At 40.5% G+C, this 22,407-nt stretch overlaps 2 protein-coding genes across 11 annotated transcripts in view; one reads left to right on the top strand and one right to left on the bottom strand.

Moving 5' to 3' along the window:
- The first annotated feature begins 571 nt into the window (after window positions 1–571).
- LOC126921060 (E3 ubiquitin-protein ligase MYCBP2) overlaps window positions 572–22,407 on the top strand; it is a 260,246-nt gene continuing 238,410 nt past the window's right edge. For all 8 annotated transcript variants that reach the window (XM_050732278.1, XM_050732307.1, XM_050732258.1 and 5 more), the window contains exons 1-30: window positions 572–958; window positions 1,475–1,538; window positions 1,621–1,860; window positions 1,925–2,078; window positions 2,169–2,371; window positions 2,448–2,765; window positions 2,845–3,012; window positions 3,097–3,315; window positions 3,396–3,597; window positions 3,675–4,067; window positions 4,185–4,350; window positions 4,405–4,487; window positions 4,562–4,693; window positions 4,781–4,978; window positions 5,059–5,255; window positions 5,339–5,591; window positions 5,669–6,112; window positions 6,186–6,313; window positions 6,382–6,608; window positions 6,689–6,869; window positions 6,931–7,117; window positions 7,182–7,316; window positions 7,390–7,532; window positions 7,600–8,235; window positions 8,313–8,580; window positions 8,650–8,936; window positions 9,014–9,339; window positions 9,432–9,532; window positions 9,606–9,815; window positions 9,966–10,110. In XM_050732278.1, the coding sequence (XP_050588235.1) occupies window positions 864–958; window positions 1,475–1,538; window positions 1,621–1,860; window positions 1,925–2,078; window positions 2,169–2,371; window positions 2,448–2,765; window positions 2,845–3,012; window positions 3,097–3,315; window positions 3,396–3,597; window positions 3,675–4,067; window positions 4,185–4,350; window positions 4,405–4,487; window positions 4,562–4,693; window positions 4,781–4,978; window positions 5,059–5,255; window positions 5,339–5,591; window positions 5,669–6,112; window positions 6,186–6,313; window positions 6,382–6,608; window positions 6,689–6,869; window positions 6,931–7,117; window positions 7,182–7,316; window positions 7,390–7,532; window positions 7,600–8,235; window positions 8,313–8,580; window positions 8,650–8,936; window positions 9,014–9,339; window positions 9,432–9,532; window positions 9,606–9,815; window positions 9,966–10,110 (6,503 nt within the window). In that variant the 5' untranslated portion in view covers window positions 572–863. The remainder of the gene's footprint in view (window positions 959–1,474; window positions 1,539–1,620; window positions 1,861–1,924; window positions 2,079–2,168; window positions 2,372–2,447; window positions 2,766–2,844; window positions 3,013–3,096; window positions 3,316–3,395; window positions 3,598–3,674; window positions 4,068–4,184; window positions 4,351–4,404; window positions 4,488–4,561; window positions 4,694–4,780; window positions 4,979–5,058; window positions 5,256–5,338; window positions 5,592–5,668; window positions 6,113–6,185; window positions 6,314–6,381; window positions 6,609–6,688; window positions 6,870–6,930; window positions 7,118–7,181; window positions 7,317–7,389; window positions 7,533–7,599; window positions 8,236–8,312; window positions 8,581–8,649; window positions 8,937–9,013; window positions 9,340–9,431; window positions 9,533–9,605; window positions 9,816–9,965; window positions 10,111–22,407) is intronic.
- LOC126921354 (uncharacterized) overlaps window positions 10,677–22,407 on the bottom strand; it is a 116,462-nt gene continuing 104,731 nt past the window's right edge. For all 3 annotated transcript variants that reach the window (XM_050732887.1, XM_050732867.1, XM_050732877.1), the window contains 2 exons: window positions 21,615–22,398; window positions 10,677–14,671 (listed from right to left, as the gene is read on the bottom strand). In XM_050732887.1, the coding sequence (XP_050588844.1) occupies window positions 13,304–14,671; window positions 21,615–21,776 (1,530 nt within the window). In that variant the 5' untranslated portion in view covers window positions 21,777–22,398 and the 3' untranslated portion in view covers window positions 10,677–13,303. The remainder of the gene's footprint in view (window positions 14,672–21,614; window positions 22,399–22,407) is intronic.

Raw genomic sequence — 22,407 nt, 5'->3', positions numbered from 1 at the left:
TGAAAAAATATATGAACATGGAAATTCTTATATAATACAATTTTATACAACACAAATTTTGGATGTAACAACATTAACTAAATAACGTAAACATTTTAAAAATATATAATATTCCAGAATTAATGTTAACAACAACTTGTATATAGATTTTTCATATATAAGGACATGCTTTTTATGCTCTAATAACGAAATGAAATTTAATAATTATACTCTTATTTATATAACCTAAAGTCATATTATTTCATAAAATAAAATTTTTAAATAGAAAGTCGTTATATTTTAAAGATACTCGTTATATCACAAAGTCATATAAACAACAAATATAAATATTGTGAGAATGTTTCACTTTGGAATGAATATATAAAAGTTATCACATGTATCGTTTTATATTTACATATAATAAAGTTGTATGAAGTTCGTTATATTAGTAAATATCTTAACAAATGTAGGATTCAGCCAATAAACCGCTCTATAAAATTACAGTTATAAAAGGAAGGTTATTTGAAAAGTAGCCGCCATATCGAATGATAATCTGCTTTAAAGTGATAACATATATCGAAGAGTCGAAGTCGCAAAGCAGTCGCGGTCCGTCTGGTACTTTTAAGACGAATTTCTTAACATACATCAGAAGCGAATCTTTCGCCGTTTTCGAATATTACAAAAATAATATGCCGTTAAATTATTTAATATATGTGAATTTAAAATCGTAGGCCAAATAAATAAATACTTTGTTAGAAATCGTCGAATGGTATTTTTTATAAATAGTGCGATGCGATCACATGGGAAAGGCGAGAGAATGTCAACGATCAATAGTATTACGAAAATGAATTGGTGATTCGGACGTTGAAAATTTTGTCTACAACATGGTGTCCGGGGATCACGAAAGATTGCTGCCTGAACCGGAGAATTACGTGAAATGTTTTTATGATTTGTTCAAAAGTATTGCTGAAGCACAGAGGTGCGAATTGCGTATAACCTCCTTTCACCTTTGTTTACTTGACGCTTTTGGCGGTGACTTCATCTGTCATTTATCAAACTCAATAATTCCAACAAAATTTCTGATAATTCTATTCCTGTTTTCTCTAAATATGTCATACAATGTTATCGTACTACGAAATTATATCATGATTTTCGTAGATGTTTAAAATAACCTAAAATTGTTTGTTTATTAAAGCTGTATGTTAGGTTATCAGTTTGACAGTTCTCAGATGAAGTAAATGACTTAATTTATAAATTAATTTGTGATTGATATTTTGAATTATTTATCCATTGTTATTTATCTATCTAATTTAACATGCTAATACGCAAAAACATATACTTATAGTCATTCATTAAAAAGAATAAACATGTAATATATTTTCTTGTTTGTTTTTAGAATACTTTATAAATGCAAATGCGTTCCTTATAAAAAATTGTTAATAATATATTATTTATAAAGCGTTTTATGTGGTACATTATATATTTTATTTTTTAGAAATAAGGAAGAATGGAGAAAATGTAAAAAAAATAAATCTGTACGTAAAAGGGATAAAAAAAAGGTATTATTAACTTTCTCTTATGTTTGTATTTTCTTTTTTTTTCTTTTGTAACACGAGTTACCTGTACCTTCAATGTTTACAGATTGACTTAAATGGTGATTTAAACTACAATAATCCACCAGAAATAGAATTATCCTGCAATGCTTCTGCATTTGCTGTATTTGCTAGCGTCAGGAGTGCTATTTTGGAGAGGCATACTAAAACAAATGAAGTTTGTAGCGTATCAAATTATAATCGTCCACCCTCGCCAGAATATTGTGAAACTACTGATACTGAGAGTGATGATGAAGAAAGAATATCAACTCTACAGAGCTTACCAAAGGTAACCATCAGAGTTATAGATTATGTACATTGGAAGAATTATATACGAGTTCAAATATGTTTAGATTGTAGGTATTGGTTTACGAAGTGTTTTTACATTGATGAGAGAAAGTAGAACAATTGAACCTGCTTTGTGTACAAAAGCACTGTCAGCATTGTTGGATGTATTACAAGGACAACTTCCTGAAGGCCTTAAATCTGAACCAGATGATGTTATTGGTAATATACAAAAATCAACATTTGTACATACAAATTTATTGCTTCATAGTGAACTTCATATTAAGGTTCATATTAAATTTTTTTTCATAGATCCACTTTTTGATCTATTATTGGATCTTGCAACTTCACACGGCCCAGAATCAGCAGCTGCCAATGATGGCAGTCATTTGACCGCAGTCGCTTGTGCATGTTTATTGAGTCTTGTGGTTGTTAGAGGAGATACTGGTCGTTTATTGGCAGCAATAGCAGCTTTACTCATGTGTCCAAGAGCATTAGCAGTTCAAAATATTCAAGTAAATCCTTTTACAAATTCGTAATACTATAGAATATCTTTCTAAATTTTTAGAGATTATAATTTATATGTTGTAGATGCCATGTGTATTAACATCTTTGCAAAGAAGTGTACAAGCTGTTTTACTTGGAAAACTTGTACGGCCAGACTGGATTACATATGGAGTTCCTAAGTGTGCTAAGATTTATACTTCTACGCTTAAGTTACCAAATGAGATAAGTAATATAATACTAAATGGACGAAGTTTTGTGAGCGATGGAAAGTACCTGTATCTGCATACATGTAGAGGATTATTGAAGATTGGTAGTGGTCATGGAGGAACTATTTGGGGTCATATGTATGTTCATAAAGCGGATTTTTATCCAACAGAAACGGGTTGGCTTGGTTATGCCAATGTTAGTTTAATTAAGTATTAACTTTTTATGCATAATTATATCTATAAAAAATATTCTTTTAACAATTAATTTTTTTTAGAACACGCTTTATTTTAAATATACACCGAGAAAACAGAGCGAGTTATTAATTATTGATGCAGAAACTCTTTCAGTTACGGAGATTGCTGTTTTAGAAGGTCGTGACTGGTCATCCTCTGTTATGTTTTCTGATGGTGAATGTTTAGGAATGATAACTGCTGGAAAAGATGTTAGTTCCTGCTTTTGAATTAGTGTTTCTAAAATTTATATTAATTAAAAAAGAATATAAATTTTATATTTTACGTTTTAACAGGATGGTTTTGTAGTCAGAACAATAAATACATTAAGTAATCCAGTAACAGTCGCATCAGAATTGCCGTTAAAATTGGCAAGAAAATGTGTAGATGTTTTTGGATACGCTGTTTTTGATGAAGAACAAACCACTCATACATTAAATCCAGGCTGTGATGATGAAATAGTTACAGTTACTGCAGGAAAAGAGTTTGCATTACTAAAAACTGTGTCTGGAAAAGTAAGCAACATGTAATGTTTTTTAATATGTTAAAAATTATATAGAGACGTGAAATATACATATTATATTGCATATTAAAGGTTCTATATAGTGGAAAAGGAACTTCCCTTGGTATGAAAAATAATACAAGGCCTAACAGATGGATAGAACTAACACTTCTAAGGGGACAGAGGCTTGTAAATTTTGCAGCTGGTCATGATGGTCAACATGTGGTGATGGTTATGGAAGATGGTTCAGTTTTATTTGCTGGGACTGCTAGGCGCGGAGAAGACGGTGATAATAGTAAATATATTATTAGTCTATGACGTAAAATTGATAATATGCTTTGGCATATATTTTCATATATCTTTTATTTTTAGACAAAGTTAGACGACAACCTAAGCCAGTTAAACCAAAAAAAATATCAAAAGTAGAAGGGCAGTTTATTGTGGATGCAGCTTGTAACAATGGATCAACTGCATTAGTTACAAAGGAGGGTTCCTTGTTGATGTTTGGCAAAGATACATTGCATAGTGACCCTGCTTCAGGAATAGTTACTGATCTCAGAGATGTTTGTGTTGTTCATGTTTCATTAGGCAAAGCTCACGCTGCAGCATTAACTAACAAAGGACATTTGTACACATTTGGAATTAACAATAAAGGACAATGTGGTAGAGATTTTAATACAGTTCATAGTTCTATAAATAAAGATGTCTCCTCAGTTGCTGTAGAAATAGGTTCAGCAGAGGAAGAACTTTTAGTAACTGAAGAGGGTAATTACATATAACTGTTATAGAATTATTAAGAAGTTATATATATATAGAAATTATATATTTCTAATGTTCCTTAATAACATATAAAAGGAAATTAATATTCTTAAATCTGTTTAGATGGTATGGAATCTACTGAAGATTGGGAAGAAACAAAAGGAATGTGTCCGCCAGGATTACATCAATGGAGGCATCGTGTTTGCATGGTTTGCACAGTATGCCGAGAATGCACTGGCTACAGTATATCATGTTTAAGCAGTATACGTCCGGATCGAAATCCAGGCCAGTACGTATGGTAAATCATACATATAATATAAGAAATTAAAGTTTGTATTTTTAGGGAATGTGGATGTGGTGAAGGGGATAGTGGATGCGCGGAATGTGGATGCTGTCGCACTTGTGCAAGGAAAAGTTGTACTAATGGTAAAAATTTGATCTGAAATTAATAAACTAATATTGATCAAACATTTTTCAAAATTATTTATATCACATTGTAGGTAGATCAAGTTCAAATTTTCGAGAATATTTACAAAGATGCTTAGGAGAAATAAAGCAAAAACAGAGAACGAAAGCAGGCCCGAGTACTGCGAAGTATGGATTGAAGATAAAAGGTCCGAATAATCAAAGATGTCTGTATAAAATAGATGTAGTGGATATATTTTAAAATTAAGTAGAATTATGATGGTTAATATAACAATAAATTTTATGCAAAGTAGCTGGGCCAAGTGTGATTCAAAAAATTGCTGGAAAAGTGGCATTCGGATTAGGTACTAATTCAATAAATGAGGAAGGTATTGGCGGAAGTGACATTGAACGAGGTGATGCTACAAGAATTGCTAGTATATCACCAGCTAGAGTTCCTATACCTAGTGAAAGTCCTGTGGTTCAAGTATCATGTGGCTTACATCATACAGGTAATGCTTCAAAATATATATTAAGTTCTTTCAGTAAATTTATAGAATGAAGTTTAACCATTATATTGTGTTACATACAGTGGTACTCTTACAAAATGGAGAAGTTTATACATTTGGTAGTAACATATATGGTCAGTTAGGTGTAGGAGATTTGGTAGCACATGCTGGTCCAGTTCATGTTAAGCTACCAGGGATTGCAACACAAGTTGTTGCTGGAAGCAATCACACCGTTGTACTTACATCAAAGGGGGAAGTGTTTACATTTGGAGCTTATCAAGTTTGTATTAAGAACCATGTTATCCATAATAACAAAAAAAGCAGTGCAATATATATATATATATATATTTTTTTTTTACATAGAAAGGACAATTGGGCATAAATTGGTGGAATGGACAAAATGAACTCTCAAATTCTTCTCCGCAAGTTAGTCGTCGTTCTGATAGAACACAGCCCCGACATTGTTATCCTAATGTAGTTCCAAATATTGGTCCACAATGGGGTAGAAGAGCAACATGGGTTGGTGCAAGTGGAGATCAAACTTATGTCAAAATTGATGAAATAAATTCTATTAGTTTAACAAGGAGTACTGTTATGGCAAATAAAAATTGCATAAGTATGTCCTCTTTCGTAAATTATATTTCCATCATTATTACATTACAAAATGCATCTAATTATAAAAACTTGTTTCAGTTTTAATTCCACATCAAACTGATCATGCAAATTCTTTCAAATGTTTAGTTATAAGTAAAAGAGATGGTACTTGTAACAGTTACAGTGGACCAGATCAAGTTGATTTCAGTAATTGTGCGACGTGTTTAGATCCTTTGTATAACGTGATTTGGACTTTTAATCCTATAAATAGTGAAATAAGTTTATATAATATTATATCAACAGAAGCTAGAACAATTCCTGGATTGGAAGAGTCCATTTTGAGTCCAGGTTTAGCATTACCGGTAGTTTCAAACTGTTTTGTAACACGTTCTCAGGCTGCAATGCATTTATTGGGTTGTTTGGATACTCTTACACAAGCACAAGATGAAAATTTGTCTATAATAGAAGAAGATGATTGCAACCAATCAACACACGGAAAAGCGTATAGTCGTGAAGATTTTGTTACAGTTAATAGATTTGAAAGTGAGTATAAAAAAGATGAAAAAAGATAAATATTTTTTAATATCTGTTTAGTATATATCCTGGGCATCTTTAGGCCATGGTGGCGGTTGGGGGTATTCTGCACATTCCATCGAGGCTATTAGATTTATGTCTGACACTGATATCATGTTAGGAGGATACGGATTGTTTGGAGGTCGAGGAGAATATACGGCAAAAATAAAAGTACTAATATTATAGTCTTAATACATTATGAAATATTATGCCAAGACTTATATTAAACATCATCTTAGATCTTTGATATTGGATTGGATGGAGGAGATCAAGAAAATGATGGCGAGCTTCTAGCAGAATCTGAGGAAATACCATACGAATGTGGACCGAGACAGAAATATTCTATTTTATTTTATGAACCAGTTCCTGTAATAGCAAATAGATGGTACGTTGCGTGGGCTAAAATTAGCGGCCCTTCTAGCGACTGTGGTTCTGGTGGTCAAGGAATGGTCACAACAGAAGACCAGTTAGTAAAAACAACCTTTTTACTCCAAAGAATGTAAATTTATGATGAATATTACGTTTTTTAATTGTTTCTTCCACTAGAGTTATGTTTTATTTTAAATCTTCGAAGAGATCCAATAATGGATCCGATGTAAATGCCGGTCAAATTCCACAATTATTGTATCGAATTGTTACACCAGATAATCCAACTTCTAATAGGCAAAGAGATCGAATTGAACCCATTTATGTCTTAAAAAGAGATTTCAGCAGAACAGTCACTAAAGTACGTATCTAGTTCTAATATTAAATGCAGAGTAATGTAAATAAAAGTGTTCCTTTTTTAGGAATGTTTCCAATCATTAATATCTCTCCTTCAGTGGAGCTGGAATACATTAAAAGCAACATTAAATGATACCATGGCTCATGCCACTTCATTTCACGCGCTCCTTGAAGTGGAACGTTTAGTTTACATTAGTAAAGCTAGTTTACGGTTACTTAGAACCTACACCAATGAGATTTATCCTAATCAAGGTGTGTAGTGAATTTTATATCAAATTTTTAAGTATTATTTTAAAATAATGTTAATGGCTTGTAGTGGGAAAGAAAACTCCAGCTGAATCAGTACGACTAGCAGAATGTATTGGTGAAATACGTGCATTGTTACATCAAATTTTATCCGATACTGTACCATTAAATACGAAGAGCAAAGGAAAGACGCGACTAAGCAAAAGTAAGTTTACGTGCAATACAATTTTTTATTTTAAATATTGTTTTTCATTTGTATAATAAAATAATTTGTGTAGGTCCTAGTGCCATAAATAATAAGATGACAAATAGTATATTAGACGAATGTCACAGAACATTTGTAGCCTGTTATCATGCATTTTATCCGACAGCGTCTTTGAAGTGGACATCTCTATGCGACCTACTATCAGAAATTGACAGAGTATGTATACATTTCGCAATTTTATGAATTAAAAGGTATTTATTATATAATTTACGGTATTTTACAGGAGCAAGGGCAATCCACAAAAGATCGATTGTTATCGGCTGTTTTAGCAGCACTGTGCAATCCTACTATTCGTCTTCGATGTACATTCCCAATTCTAAATAACATCATGGATAGCAGTGATAGTATAAAACGGCAACTTAGTACATCCGACAATACGGGCTTACTAATGATAAATTCAACCGAAAGTCATCAATACCCAATTTTAGTGGAACAAATTAGTTATAAATCTCAAGTGGAAAATTCTGGCAAAGAAACTTTAAACTGGTCATTTCGTGACGTTCTTGATAGACTATTAGATTTGACTCTAGTTCCTGTGAAGAAAAGTCTTTGTAGAAAAAAGACACAATCACTGCCAGAACTGGTACTTCATTGTTGCTATTTGTTAGCGCGAGTGATTGCTGAATTAGCGGCACAATCTAGTGGGAATGAGGATGAACTTCAAGCAGCCTGTGGCAGACTTATGTATACTACACCTTCGAGATTTACCCGAGTAAATCAAACAAGATCGTGGAATACCGGTAATGGCTCTCCAGATGCAATTTGCTTTTCAGTCGACAGACCTGGTATCGTTATCGCTGGAGTGGGTATTTATGGAGGTGTTGGAATGTATGACTATGAATTAGAACTACTTGATGATGTGAGTATTATCTTAAACTTTCGTATAAAACTAATTATTTTATTGTCGTAAACATTATCGTATCGTACATGTTGCAGCAAAATAACACAGGCAATGATCCATCTCACACTCAACGTTGGAGTAGTTTGGATTTTACACGAGGCTCTTTCGGACCAGATGATTGTGTTAATGATATAGTAGAGTTAAAATTTGATAAACCTGTACCCATTAAGGAAAATGTAAAGTACGCTATTAGACTGAGGAATCGTGGAGGCCGTACAAGTAATGGCGATGCTGGTTTAAGCGTCGTTAAAGGACCTGACGGAACTACGTTTACCTTCACGGCTTGCTCCTTAAGCTTCAATGGTGCATTGTTATACGTAAAACATATTGTGTTTCTTTAAATAGGAATAATAACATGTATTATCTTTGTAGGTACAACACAGACCAGAGGTCAAATACCGCACATACTTTATCATTCAAATCCCCAAGACTCTGACGGTCAGCATACAAGTAAAGCAATGGCTGAGGCGCAAGCAAGGAAATGTGCTCTTGCTATGACAGCTACGATTATTCAAAGATCAAACGAAATTTTTACGTTAGCGAGGGAAAGGGCGGAAGAAATGGTAGCTACCGAAGTTCTTGGAAATGCGACATTTGTGACAACTCTTCTACCATTGGTTATGGCACATATAAGTCCTCTGACTACATCGGACCCTAGGGTAAGACTAACAATCTTGTATTTTTTCTAATTATTATTATTTTTCGTTCCAGTTTTAACAAATTATTTCTTTTATAGAGTGGTGTACAAATTCTTACTTTAATTCAAGAAATGTTACCCCATGTTGCGGCACTTAACTTGCTGTCTGCAATGGGATCGTCTGAAATATCTCAAGAAAGTGAAGCTCAATCTCACGTTTCCACACCCATTACTTCTAGTCATCATTATACTTGGCTGGAAAGCGATCATCCTTATAAACCTGCTACCGTGTCTCACTATAGGGTCACCTTCCCAGAAACGGTCAAGTGGTTAACCATCGAATTCACACCAGAATGTGGCACAGCTCAACCAGAAGATTATTTACAATTGTATATTCCAAACATAATCTCTCCTTCTCTTATGGGGTAAGCATAATTAATTCATATTGTCTACAAGTTTCACAGCGAAAAACAATTACGTAATATCATCTATTTTGAGGATATATATATATTTTTAGGATAGGCACATCAACAGAAGATGTACCCCTACATTGGCCTGTATTGCGTAAATTGAGTAATGTACCAAGTCAATGGCCTCAAAACGCGATCGTATTACCAGGTAAGCGATCGTTTTGCAGAATAATTTCAGTTGCATGCTTAATCGATATCAATCGATTTATTTATTATTTCAGGAAATGAAGTTATGTTTTCGTTGGAAACCGCTTCCGATTACATGAGGAACGACAGAGCAGTTACATACGGATTCAAATGTCTGGTTATTGGATACGACTGGATAACATCGGGAAATGGTTTGAAAAACCTGGAAATTGAATTATCATTTCTTGGTGGTGCCTGTGCCGCGAGTCTCATGAAGAGAAATCTTCCATTACCGCCCGTGTCTAGTATGTATTACTTATCTTAATCGTAATAATATTTCTTTCATATAATTCAGAGATTCAGAGTTTCTTTCCGTCATACATACGTAGTTTGAAATATACAATCGTATTTGACAATTGTTTCGTTACTTAATGAATTTGACTGTACCTTTTCAGACGAAGAAGTAGGAGAGGATTTGGAACTCATGCAAGAAACTGCAAAGAGGATTTTCTCCGTACACTCAACGTTACTTGGACGAGGATTTGCTCTAGCTTCACCTCCTACGGTCTCCCAGGCGCTCGACGGTGTGCTTCCATTCAGGTAAGTGCTGAATCACAACGCTTCATTTTATGCAACCAGTCGCTAAAGAACTGACGTTAAAAAGGAGTAACGCTTTTATTGGTAACATAATGTCGTTCACATAATACTATCAAGTAAAACGAGTAAAGGAGATACGAATAAAATTCTTCGTTGTTAATATAATAGAAAATGTTTGTTTATCATGTTACTTCCTTTTCCGTGTCAGTTCTATCGAAACGTTCAACTAGGACTGCGTATCAAACAGCGAATCGATTGATGGATTCATAAAAACTGAATCACCTCCGTTGAGTTCCGGCTATAATTGCTTTGTTGAAACGCAGCTTATGAATCGGTGCTATTCTATTACGGAAAAATTAATCGACATGGTAGCATTCACGTTTGCACGCGAGCAACTGAAAATAACCGATGATCGATTCGATGACGATATATCGTAAATTTTTTCATAAACACGTTACGTGAATTCGTATCTATAATTACGCGTAAAGAGAAAAAGGAAGCGATATACTGAAGGAGGGTATGAGAGATATATTTTAGGAATATTAGGTATCTAATTGATTGTCGTGTACTATGCATCAACTTCATCTTTATTATCTCCTCGTTATCGATGGTACGACGTCCCTTTCGATGTAAAACAAATTATACAATCGGCTGTCGTTATATCACAGTCTCACGATAATTACAACTAAATGTCCTTAGAAAAACTTAATCTTTCATCAAAGTACGATAATTGTACTTGTATATTCGCGCGTGCGCTCGTGGATTTGTACGCGTGAATACATATAAAGCTGGTAGATGAGTCCAGCTTCTATTGGACTCGCGCTACTTCTTCGCGCGCGGTCTCTAATTGGGCGTGCTTGGACGAAGCTCAAGGTAACGACGGAAAGGTCGCTGAATAATCTCGAGAAACTCAGAGAGAACCAATTTTTGCTCGACGCTCGAGGATAAAAAGAAACAACGCTGCAAGAGTCATTACGTGTGGAGCAAGTGGTGGCGATATCAATAATGCATGGCTAACACGTGCGCGAGATAGCTGCACACGCGATGCCACAGAACTCCGCTTACGGTACTGCTTCGGCATTGTACTTTAAAACGCAAAACGGTCCATTCCAACATCGAACGAATCGTCTTTCGCGAGTCGTTCTCGTTCAACGTAATAGGTATACCGCGGCGTTTCTTCGTTTTTCGAATTCCAAAGGCTACCTTTCACCTCGTACGTGCTTCACGTGCTCTCATCTTCGACGAGTAAAATACCACCGGTGCTTACCTTGATGAAATAGAGAGGACGACGAATTATATCGGGTCTATTAATCACACTGGAAGCGGTAGCTCGAGGAGCGTGGAACGATACTTAAGCGCGGCAGTCGGTTGTGGTTTTACGTTGAACGTATGCGCGCATTAGTCAGGGACTTGCACGCTTTCGAGATTAGCGAGGGAATTCGTAAACGCGAATCGTTTGCCTCGTGATGAATCGATTGGGTTCGCCGAGGGTGTCCCTCGCCGCTCGTTTATCAAAATTAGATACCGATCGGAATGATAACAATAACAACAATTTATTGGTTAAGTCCAAAGCTCATAAATAAAACATGTCGCAGTGAAATAATACAATAAATTAACGAATACGCAAGGATCGGGTGGGCAGAAAGGGTTTTGAACACTTGAGAAGAATCGAGCTATGCTCGTTGTTTGTTACATCGAATCGGAACGAAAATTTTCTCGTTAATGTAACGAGCTCTCGTAATGTAAGTTTCGTTAATCTATGACGTGTACGTAACGTAGATTACAAGATTCGATTATCTCGCCTCATAGTACGCTATCTTCGTTCTCTCTGCGCTTAATAGTAATATCAGATATATTCGCATATCAATTCATTATTTCGTATTGTCAAGGGGTATCAGGTAATATCTTTTATTGTGTTACAAGCATAATTGCGATTGGAAACGCAATTAAAATCGAAGTAGATAGTACAGTGATTTGGTTGGAAGAAGGGGCGTTAAGAGGGTGAATAATTTTGGTTCTCGGTTCGTTTCGAACTCACGAATATTCAGCTACCTTCTATTTCGTATTTTTCTCTTTTGCTTCGAGGATCGAACGTGTCTTTAAATGAATTATGCACGAACTCACATCTGTATAGGGATGGCACTGGTTTCCGAGCGAACGCGCGATCATAGTTAGATAATTTGTCGGTTGTTGGTTCACACAGCATGCATTCGCTTGAAACGTTGATCAAGGCGCGACGCGGTGCGTCGACAAGCGTGCTATCGATCGATAAACTTAAATACGACCAAGTACGAAAGGTCGATCCAATCGCGTATCTTACACAAGTCAGCGAGTTTAGGATTTGCCTTCGATCGCTCTCCTTTGTACACTTTTCTCGTCTCGTCTCCTGTTCTTCTTTCTCGCCTCTCTCTCTCTCTCTCTCTCTCTCTCTCTCGTTATCTCTTAGCCTTTTTTTTCCTTGCGTGTATCGGTTCGTCGAAGCTTCGTTCCAATCTTCGCGAAACGACACTGGCCCTCTTTTGGAAGCTACTTAACATGATAAACTTAACTAACAACGACGCGCCGATTATCCATGCACGTGACCTCGATCGTGGAAGAGAGGAAAAACTCTTAATTGTGAAGAGGAACGTGACTGCGTTCAAAGAAGACGAGAACGAAGAAGAGAGAAAAAAAATGGGAGCAGGGTGAGACGCGTTGGATAATTGGCGTTCGTTCGTGATATGTAAATTATGGAAGCTTACGAACTGCCTTGTACTAGGAGGATAGTCGATTAAATTGAAAACAAGAGAGATTCGAGATCGATATCTCTCGTTCTATTTTCGTTTAGACGCAACACTGCTTAATCGATAATAGTACGTGAAAAATTTCTTCAAGGAACCTCCTTCATAGAGGAAGTGCGTTGGATCGCGTTCTTCGTTAGAAGAGTTCCGCTCTAGTCCTGAACGTTAACGATCACCATACATCGATCACTATACGCGTGTTACACAAACTCTCCTCGACTCTTAACTCGCACTGAGAAACCGGTGCACGTGTTCGTCACACATCGTTGACCAGCACCGGTTTAAAGTACATCGTCTTGTCCTGATCCGGTTCACAGCTTGTACACGCGAAAACGGCTCGAAGTGTCGGACCACTCGAATTCTTCTTCGACTTGAGCTACCACGGCCCTCGTCGTCGAGCCGTGTGAAGGTTCTCGTTACAATTCGGTGGTCAATGGTTCGGCCTTCTCAACGATCACGTGAAATTCGGTCTCCCTGTAGAGCCTGCCATCGGGCACGACCATCGTTATCCGGCTGTCGACCGGTGCGGCCGACGAGGCCGCTTCTCTGCCGATCACCCCGTTCTTCTTCGACACGACGTCAGGTGCGTTCATCGGCACGCTGGTCCATTTCTTCCTGCTATTTCGACGACGCCTCCTACAGCACCAGATGATCAGACAGGTGAGCAGTATCAGTAGCACGAGTAAGCCCGCGATTATCAGGACAAAGACTAGTATGGATCCACCCAGTGAACAATGTCGTGTCTCGTACTCGATGAAACTCGTTGGCACCCCGTTCACTTCGCCATCGGAGCAAAGGAACGTTTCGGGCGTTTCGTTGATGGCGTCCGGAGGCGATAACGTACGGGGTAGTCCGGTGTTCTGTTTGATGTAAAACCTTGAGTAGACGTTCGTGTAATTGAGAATGTTGTTCTTCCATACGGGCAACATCTGACAGTCGCACGGTTGGTCGACCAAGAGGTTGTCTAGCTCGAGACGAAAGCTACTCCGGTCGAACATCATCGAGCCCTCCTCGAAGTTGACCACGCTGTTATTCTTAAAGATAAGGTCGTGTAGGTTGGTCGGTAGGGAGGCAGGTGGTGTTCTCGCTTCGGGATCCGCTCGTATACCGAGAAAAGCACCTATCGAGAGGCTGTCGAAGCTGTTGTTCTTGATTATCACCGGCCCCCTCGCGGTCACGTCGAAAGCCTCGCTTTCCAAGCTCTCTACGATACAATTTTGTATCGCCACAGTCCGTGGACTCCTCACGATGAAAGCTTCGCTTCTCACTGTACCCATTTTCACACCGTCTAGCATGAAAGTGTGGTAAACCTCGATATCGTTCATCGTCCTACTGGGCACCTGATCCCCGAAGCTACTTCCGATCACGTGCAGGTGGCCCACGTCGAACTTCTTAAACGCTTGTGCCTCGATGCTCTCGATACGACAGTTTTCCAGCTTCAGCTTCTCCGTGTGTACCAGATTCGCGAACGAGAACGCGCTCAGCTGGCCGATCCTTACATTTTCGAAGATGATCGCTTCAACGTCGCCTCGAAAGACGAAACTCGGTATCGTGTCGATGCTGCAGTTCCTCACGGATATTCGTGTGCGTGTATTCTGCGGGGACAGCTCGAAGCTCTGTCTGACTAGGCTTAAGTTCGCCACGTTGATCAGGTCTACCGCACGGAGTCCGACCATCGAGGCTAGGCTCGAGTTCATCAGGATCACGGACGAACAATTGCTCACCGCTATCCTGCTGGTGTGCGGGCTCAATCTTTTGTCACCATCGGTGGTTAACACCAATTCCTGAAATCAGACAAACGAGGTTAATCAGCACGTTCGGTTTTCGATCGTTAAAAATTTCTACGATTAGGACATTTTGTACAATTAGAAAATTCGAAGATAAACGTAGAAAATAGCGAAGAAATGAAACTTCTCGCGCAAGCTTGTGCAATCCGTTGCACCAGACGCAGGCTCTTAATAAAAGGCTGAATAGCTGCAATTTTACGTTTAACCACCCTAATCGTTGGGAGCACGCGCGCGACTGCAGTGTCGCACGCCCTTAGCTATTAACCAGGCCAATATCGTTATCGTAATCACCGGCTTAACTTTTCCGTAGTTGGCCACCAGGGTTTTCCTATTTTCACCGGTAAACGTCGCTACGAAAATTCTCAAACCTAATGGTACTCGGTCACGGATCCCGATGTTTTGTACTTTTTCTCGCGTCTATCGTGTTTTTTATACCTTCTCTGTAGTTTACTCTGTCATTGAAATGCTTCGTTATATATTACAAGTGGGCGTTCTTCGTTGACACTGTTTCATCAGTACTGTTTATCGATGCACGTTCTCTCTTTGTGTTTCGTATTCGTCGATTCTCGTCGATGAATAACAAAGCATCAACGTCCAGCGAATCGTTTCTCGAGTTTGTCTTCCTTTAAAAAGATACTTTTGCGAGGGCACGTTCGACTAGTCGGAAGCACGCTAGGAAAAGCGGTCTTGAAAAAGGAAAGAGATGGGTAATTCGTTGATGGATAAACGACCTCGTTAACTCAGATACAGGCGCGTCGTTTTTCTACCGGTTATTTGCTCATTCATTTTGCGTTTTTATTAATTCATTTGCACGCGGCTTGCAGAGCACGTCAGTGTTACTGCAAACGAAGCGTGCTCGATGCCACCTGCCACTTTGCGGTTCCTTGTTTGTTAAACAATCGATGGCGAAATGCCACGCGCATACCTGCTTGTGTCGACCAGCGGTAGAACTGATCCAGATATCGTTCGCGTACACCGACTCGATTCATCGGATTATCGCGTTTTTCCTCGCTAACGAACACCTGATAACGAGTCGCTCGTGGAAAGCGCTGCGCGTTCGTTCCATCGATTGCCCGATGATTCAACGAGGTTGTTCTTCGCGTAATCATAGATTCGACGGAAATCTACGCACAGATAAACGAATTATCTTAGCTACGGTACATTCAACCGCTCGCAAGTTTCTTTTACTTGGAATAATTCGTTGGAATTTCTTGGAACAAAGAGAAGGAAAACAAAGTTGACAAGTTCGATGCAAAACGATTGTAAAATAGTGTTCCGGAGTTTCGGCACAGCGACGTGTTTTGGTAAAAAACGGTTGAAGGCGGTTATTAAGCCACGGACGAGCGAAGGCTGTACATTATTCAGCGGGTTCGCGGCGAACGAAGGAGTTTCGAGGTTGGTCACGACACAAGCGGTGAATGAAGGATGGAAAGAAGGCCGTGCGTGGTGAATGGGGAAAAAGGAGGGCGCGAAGCGGATGAAAATAAAGAAGGGCCCGACCCACGTAGTGCGTCGTCGATAAAAGAGAAACCTTTGTGCCCCTTTTGCTCAGGTACGAACGCGGGCACGCGCGTTTCTCCGTCTCGCCTCCGATGCAATCTCTCCTCTCGTCCCTTTCCTTCTGTCCGATCTTTGTTCCCGTCTCATTGTTCTTGGTCAATTCCCGACACACAATCTCCGGCCATAGAAAAGATTACCACAGCCGAAATACTTGTCTTCGCGTCTACAGCTCGTTTTTCACGTTCGAACAATTACACGCTCGTCCAGCCAACGTTTTCGTTTCCGTCTCTCGGAGTTTGCTCGCCGTCCATCACAGTCCACAGAGGGACAGACCTCTCTTTTTTCCACGATTTCGTCGCTGTTGAACGTACAAACGTGGTTACAATGGCGTACCACGAGCTTGCACAAGCCTCTGGACACGTGTAACATGGAATATTCTCCGCTTTCCTAAATGCATATTAATAATTAGGAAACGATTCGAGCGTTTCATTGGATTCCACGAGAATTTAAATTTTGTTTTCTTACGGCCTTGTTCTCCCGTGAGAAACGAAAGTTACTGTATAGCGTGGAATGGGGTTGAAACGGGAGTATCAAGAGGAAACAACTACAACACGGTATTCCTGTTTAACGTCTGCTCTTTATTCTCTCGGCTTAAACCCCCATGCGTATCTTTCGCGGCACGTAATTCTATCGAGCGTAACCTCTCATAGTCTGCAGACGTTTTCGAGTATCAAAAATAAACATAAAGTACGCGACTGCTTAGCGTCGAGAGACCGTTTCTCGATTACATCGTTGATACCTGATGACGGGTTGAAACGTAAATTTTCGCCAATTAATCCGTAGCGTATTCGCTTGCCACGTTCGACGAGTCGATTTTAGAGAAAAAACGGTCATCGAGTTTAATGGTACGCGTTGTCCCCCGGGTGTTTACCAATCCAATGAAACAACATTGAGCGTAATTTTAATTAGAAAACGCATCGAGTGCGAACATCGATTAGAGACGCGTTAGGGACGTTAATGAAATTATACCTGGCAAGGGACTGTTTCGACGATTTTCGACGAGCCACGCGTATCGGGGAACAATTACTAAGATTATTCGATGAAACGAGGCTGAAAACGAAATTGGCCTCATGGAGGATTAAATTCGAACGCGTTCTGCTTTTTCGATTATGGAATCGCTAACAGTCGTATCGTAAATCGAGCTTCCTCGCTAAGCAGGAGAAACAAAAGGGGAAATAGCGAGAGACCATTGAATGCAAAGACGTCCTTTTACAATCTGTAGAGGATTTATGCGAAATAGTTTCCCCTGTGAGGGCGTTATTACTTTCTACCCTTGTATTTTATTTCTTACTCGTTGCTCTTTTTGTTTAATGTAAATGAAACGCGTTTTTAATATAACGTTCGTAGAAACGGTAGAAATACGAGATGTTCTATTAGTCGAATAACGAACACCTCCCATTTTAACCATCCACCGCGGTGGTATGCATTTTCTCTATCGGGAAAGCGCTTTGGCGTTGAAATAATTTCCTTTCAACCGTGGTGGGCGATTAAATAACAGGTCAATGGCTTGGTAATCATCGTTTTCGCGAATCGACGGCGAATTCCACCGGTAGGTTCCAGATGGCTGTTCCTTTTTCTACGGTTTGGTGCCTCGAGACAGTTTCCGCTATCGAGGTTCCATTTTTCAAGTATTTTCATATTCGAGCGCCTTCTCGTAAATGGCACCCTTACGTTCTCTTCCCTGCACCCGCTCAGTGCTTACGGCTATTACTTTTACGCGCCTCACAGAGCGCGGCTCGCGTTCTTTATTTCGTCCTTTCGTACCTTATTTCGACGTCTCTCGTTATGGAAAATGCGGCCGAGTTTAAGACTGTACCCGCTAAAAGGTTCCTTCGATTATTTACCGTATCGTCAATTATTCAATGCCCGCCGGCGGGCTTGACAACTTTATCCCCGTTGACTCTCTGCCATCGGAACGCACGGCTAGAGCAGTGTTCTCTTCTCGAAAGTAAAATACCGTCGCGCTTGTTTCAAAACGAACCTATGTAGAAAGAAAAAGCGAAAGAAGGAGAGAAGATAAGATGTTTCTATCGTTTCCTTGACGATCATGGAACGTCGAATCTCTTTTCTTCGACGACACAATGGGCCAAGCTTTTTTATCCGGATCGTTGGTATCGTCTTGGTTCGCTCGTGTAAATACGAGCTTGAACGTATTACGCGAATCTAATGATTTTACGTATTACTCGTACCGGCGAGCGTCTCGTTGCTAAGGCTGCCAAGAAGCAGATAATGGGTCTGAATAAGAAACTCCAATGAGCTCGGCGGAAATGGGAAAAGAGGAACAAGAAAACGAGACAGAGACCGGTAAGGTCGGACTCGGACGGGGTAAGGGAGAACGACAGAAAAAGAGAGAGAGAGAGGAAGAGAGACGTCCAGTCTCTCTCGATATATTCGTAGTCACGAGTTGACGGCGCGACAAATTGGCTGAGCGTGTTCGTGAAATGCTGGCTGTATTATGCGAAATCCACGGGAGAACTCGCGGTCCCGCTATACGTTATAGAAGTTGCCGCCTCTTTTTCTTGCTTTCTGCTTTTTTCCGTCCTCTTTCACTACCATTTTCTTCCTTTACTTCTTCGTCTTCTTCGTTGTTAGCTAAGGTTTTCCTGAAACGAGTTCCCTTCGCGGAATACATTGTGTCCTTTTGCGAGCAACGTTTCACCCCTTTTACCGGCAAGTTGGCAGACAGCGCGCGAAAAGGTGCCGGCTGCCTCCGCTCATTTATTCAACGGCCGAGTCGATTTGAATTCTCCTCTTGAAACTCGTTGCTAATTGGTCTCCTGTTACGCCGACGTCTCTATCAAAGGTATCTTCGAATACCGCTGTATTCTGTCGATCGTAAATCGATGTCCCTGATTATCGACAATTCTAAATCCATTTCTTGCCTGAAATTCGCGTAGAGTTCGCATGGAACGTCCACGTTCTTTGTCGAATCCGGCAGTAGTCGTCTGGAGTTGTCCACGACAGACCAGGCGATCTTCGACGCCGATGATATTCGATCCGTAATTTATCCGACCCACGATCGACCACTTCCTTTATTCGCGCACGCGACACGAGGCGCCTACGCTAGTCGCGATCGCGACTATATCGCGAATTCTCGCAGCAAGCATTTTCACGCTGTATCAACGGGAAGTAAAAATTTCGCGCTGCGAACTACGATCTACGCGAAACGTTCGTACGATGTCAGTTACGAGAATTTACTCTGCTGGTAAATATCGGCGGATCGAGGATTCATATAGATTCAACTATCTATTACGTAACGTTTAATCGTGCCGCTCGAACCAATCCAGTTTATGTATCGTCGCCGATTTCACTTGGATTTAAAATTCACCGAGCTATTCGGAGCTCGTGGAAATTTATCGTTTCGCTGGTAAATCTTATTCTTCCACGACTTCTTTTTAACATTCGTGGAACAAATGGCGGAACGTTCGAGCCGATTGGTTTTCACGACGTGTAACCGGTGTTTGCTTGCCGCGGACATTTCGTCACGGACGAGAGCTTTACGGATCGAGTTTACGGCATTGTGCCTTGGACTGTGGCACGGCGCGCGGCGTAATTCTCCCGTCGCGTCGCTTGGAAACGTACCGACCTGTATCCCCGGGGATAAAGAACGCTTTATCTCGGCCCATAACGACGCCGGGATGCTTCCAAGGGCGCACGATAAACGAAACTTCATTGTGTACTGGAATTCGTAGGTGTAATAATAGGTGATTCGAGGCGGGACCTTGAGACAACTCCTCCTCTCGATAACATACGACGTACATACAAGCTATTTCGATCCAGATATATCGAATCTTGCGAGCTTCTTTCCATTCTTCGAAACCGTTTTATTTTCCTGCGTGGTTTTTCATTTATTTCATCAAAAATACGATATCGAAGATTCGAAGTTTGATTATGATCAAGCGGAAAATGTAAAAGAAAGCAGGGACAGATTTAACCATGTTGTTCTCTTGGGATTCGTAGAATCCTAAATGGGTGGTATGTACATCCGGCAAAAGATATTACTAAAACGTAAATAGTTTTTAAATATTTGTCTTCGGTGTTCGATACAATGTTACCAACTTTTTATATTTCACGCTTTTCACGAATGAATTTTTACTATACTCTGCGAAATGAAGAAGAAACGAGGAGAACAGCAGGTTTAAAGGAAGAAGCGGGTGGTGATGGTTTTCCTGGAGAAAGGTCTTCACGTGACCGCGATCCGTCAAGAGCGGCTGTCATTTTTCCCAGCATGTAGCATTTTTCCCAAGGCGGGGGCTGTTACCTGAATCAGTCCGGTGTAATAAATATCGGAGAAGAAGGGCGAGGATGAAGGGTGGGGTGGAAGACGGGTGGGAAGAGGCCGCGCACCTTACCTACCTGCCAGCAACGTCTGGCCTGCGATTTGCGTAAACACGCTTTAATTTATGGAGGTTTTGCTCTGCGTGAGCTGGCCGCACCGCCCTCGCAATTTACGCGGGAACCCCTACGCGCCTCTGAGATTAGCCTCTCTCCCTTGTCTTCCGTTTTTATTTTGACAACCCCTCGTTGCGGCGTGCTTTATATTTCTTCCTGGGGCTCGGCACGCTTTTAGTCGAGGGGTGGCTGCGGTGGAATCGACGCGATGATGGAACGACGATCGGATCGCACGTAACTCGGGTTCCGGCCGCGATAACGACCGTTCGTGTAATTTATCCGCTAAAAAGTCTCGTGCCTCGAAAAATCGAGAGCGTTATACACACAGCCACTCTCTGTTGCGTGCAGACTCGATTTAGGTCTTTATCTTTCCCTCGTTCGATAGTTTAAGCCATCGCGGAATAATATAGCACGGCGAAGAAAGAAGATGTTGCCGGACCCTGACGTTGCATTGTCTGCGATTTTTCGTGAGATAGAAACGGCTGGCTGCGGTCTATCGTCGAATTCGTGGGAAAGAAGGGGAGTAAAATAGGGAAGCAAAAGAAAGAGAGAGAGAGAGAGAGAGAGAGAGAGAGAGAGAGAGAGAGAGAGATCTAAGACGGAGGATGGAGGGATGCAGTAAGAAAAGATTCGAGACGACGATTGGCCCGGAGAGGACGGCTCTCCTGGGCCAGAGGCACGAAATGAAATCGACGAAACGAAAGGGGCCAAGTTAAACGCGATGAGCTATTTCGCGCCAGACCGAACAGGGAGAGAGAAGTTTCTTTCTTCTCGGAGGGTTGTGAACGGTGCTCGCCGAGATTTAGAACGACCCGCGTAAACTTCGCTAGTCCCTACGAATTCCTCTCCCAGGACGTCTCTCTCCTTTTATTCCCTTCCACGATCTCGACCGTGTTAGGTGTATATTTCTCGTACGATAAGATCGAGTCGCGTTGTAACGTTAGAGAGATAAGTAGAGTTTCTTAGGCTACGTCTACGGGGAACATACCTCTCCTTCCTCTTTACAGTCGCAGGTCAGCCTGCCGTGAGGATCGCAGAAGCAGGGAGGATAGTCGCACCTGTTCATCGAATTGGTTAGGGCACCCTTGAACAAGCAACACCAAAAGAGTCCGAGGATAGCGCTTCCCAACACGAATTTCGTTGCTCCCATTTTGCGCCTCGGCTCACGTTCTCGATCCACCCTCTTCTTCTTTTTCTCTTACTCTCTTCTCCTCTCTTCTCGTCTTCTTTTATACCGTCTTTGCTCCCTTTATTTTAACCAGTAGCCTCCTTTTTTCACGCGTTTACACTCAGTCCGAACCAGTTGATCCTACGTCGAGTCGACTTGGATGCCGTCTCGACATGTTTGCGTCTTGGATTTTCCACGAATCCAATCACACCACTCTCCAAAAAGCCCCCCCTTGAACGATATGTAGCGTCGACGTTGAAACACAAATCACACGAAAATACTCGGCGAAAAGGGCGGAGAACGCACTAGTCCCGTGTCGGGTCTGACACGCCACGCGCCACTATGTAATTCTGTCGGTCATATTGCAGTCAGGATCATAATCTCTCCAGCTGGACAACTTTCGTAGATGCTTCACTCCGAAAGGTCGTCATTCGAGCTGTCGCGAGACGGTTCCAGTTCGACTACGACGTCATCTCCGTCGTTATTTTCCTTCGTTCGACCGGAAACATCCAATTACACCCACGATACTGTGCAACATCGTTCAGCATTACGACCAGTTTCCACGGATTTTTATACTCCCATTCGACGTTGTCCGAAATTCCAGCTGGAACGA

Source organism: Bombus affinis, chromosome 1 (assembly GCF_024516045.1).
Source record: "Bombus affinis isolate iyBomAffi1 chromosome 1, iyBomAffi1.2, whole genome shotgun sequence".
Lineage (NCBI taxonomy): Eukaryota > Metazoa > Arthropoda > Insecta > Hymenoptera > Apidae > Bombus > Bombus affinis.
This window is presented reverse-complemented; position numbering and strand designations above follow the sequence as displayed.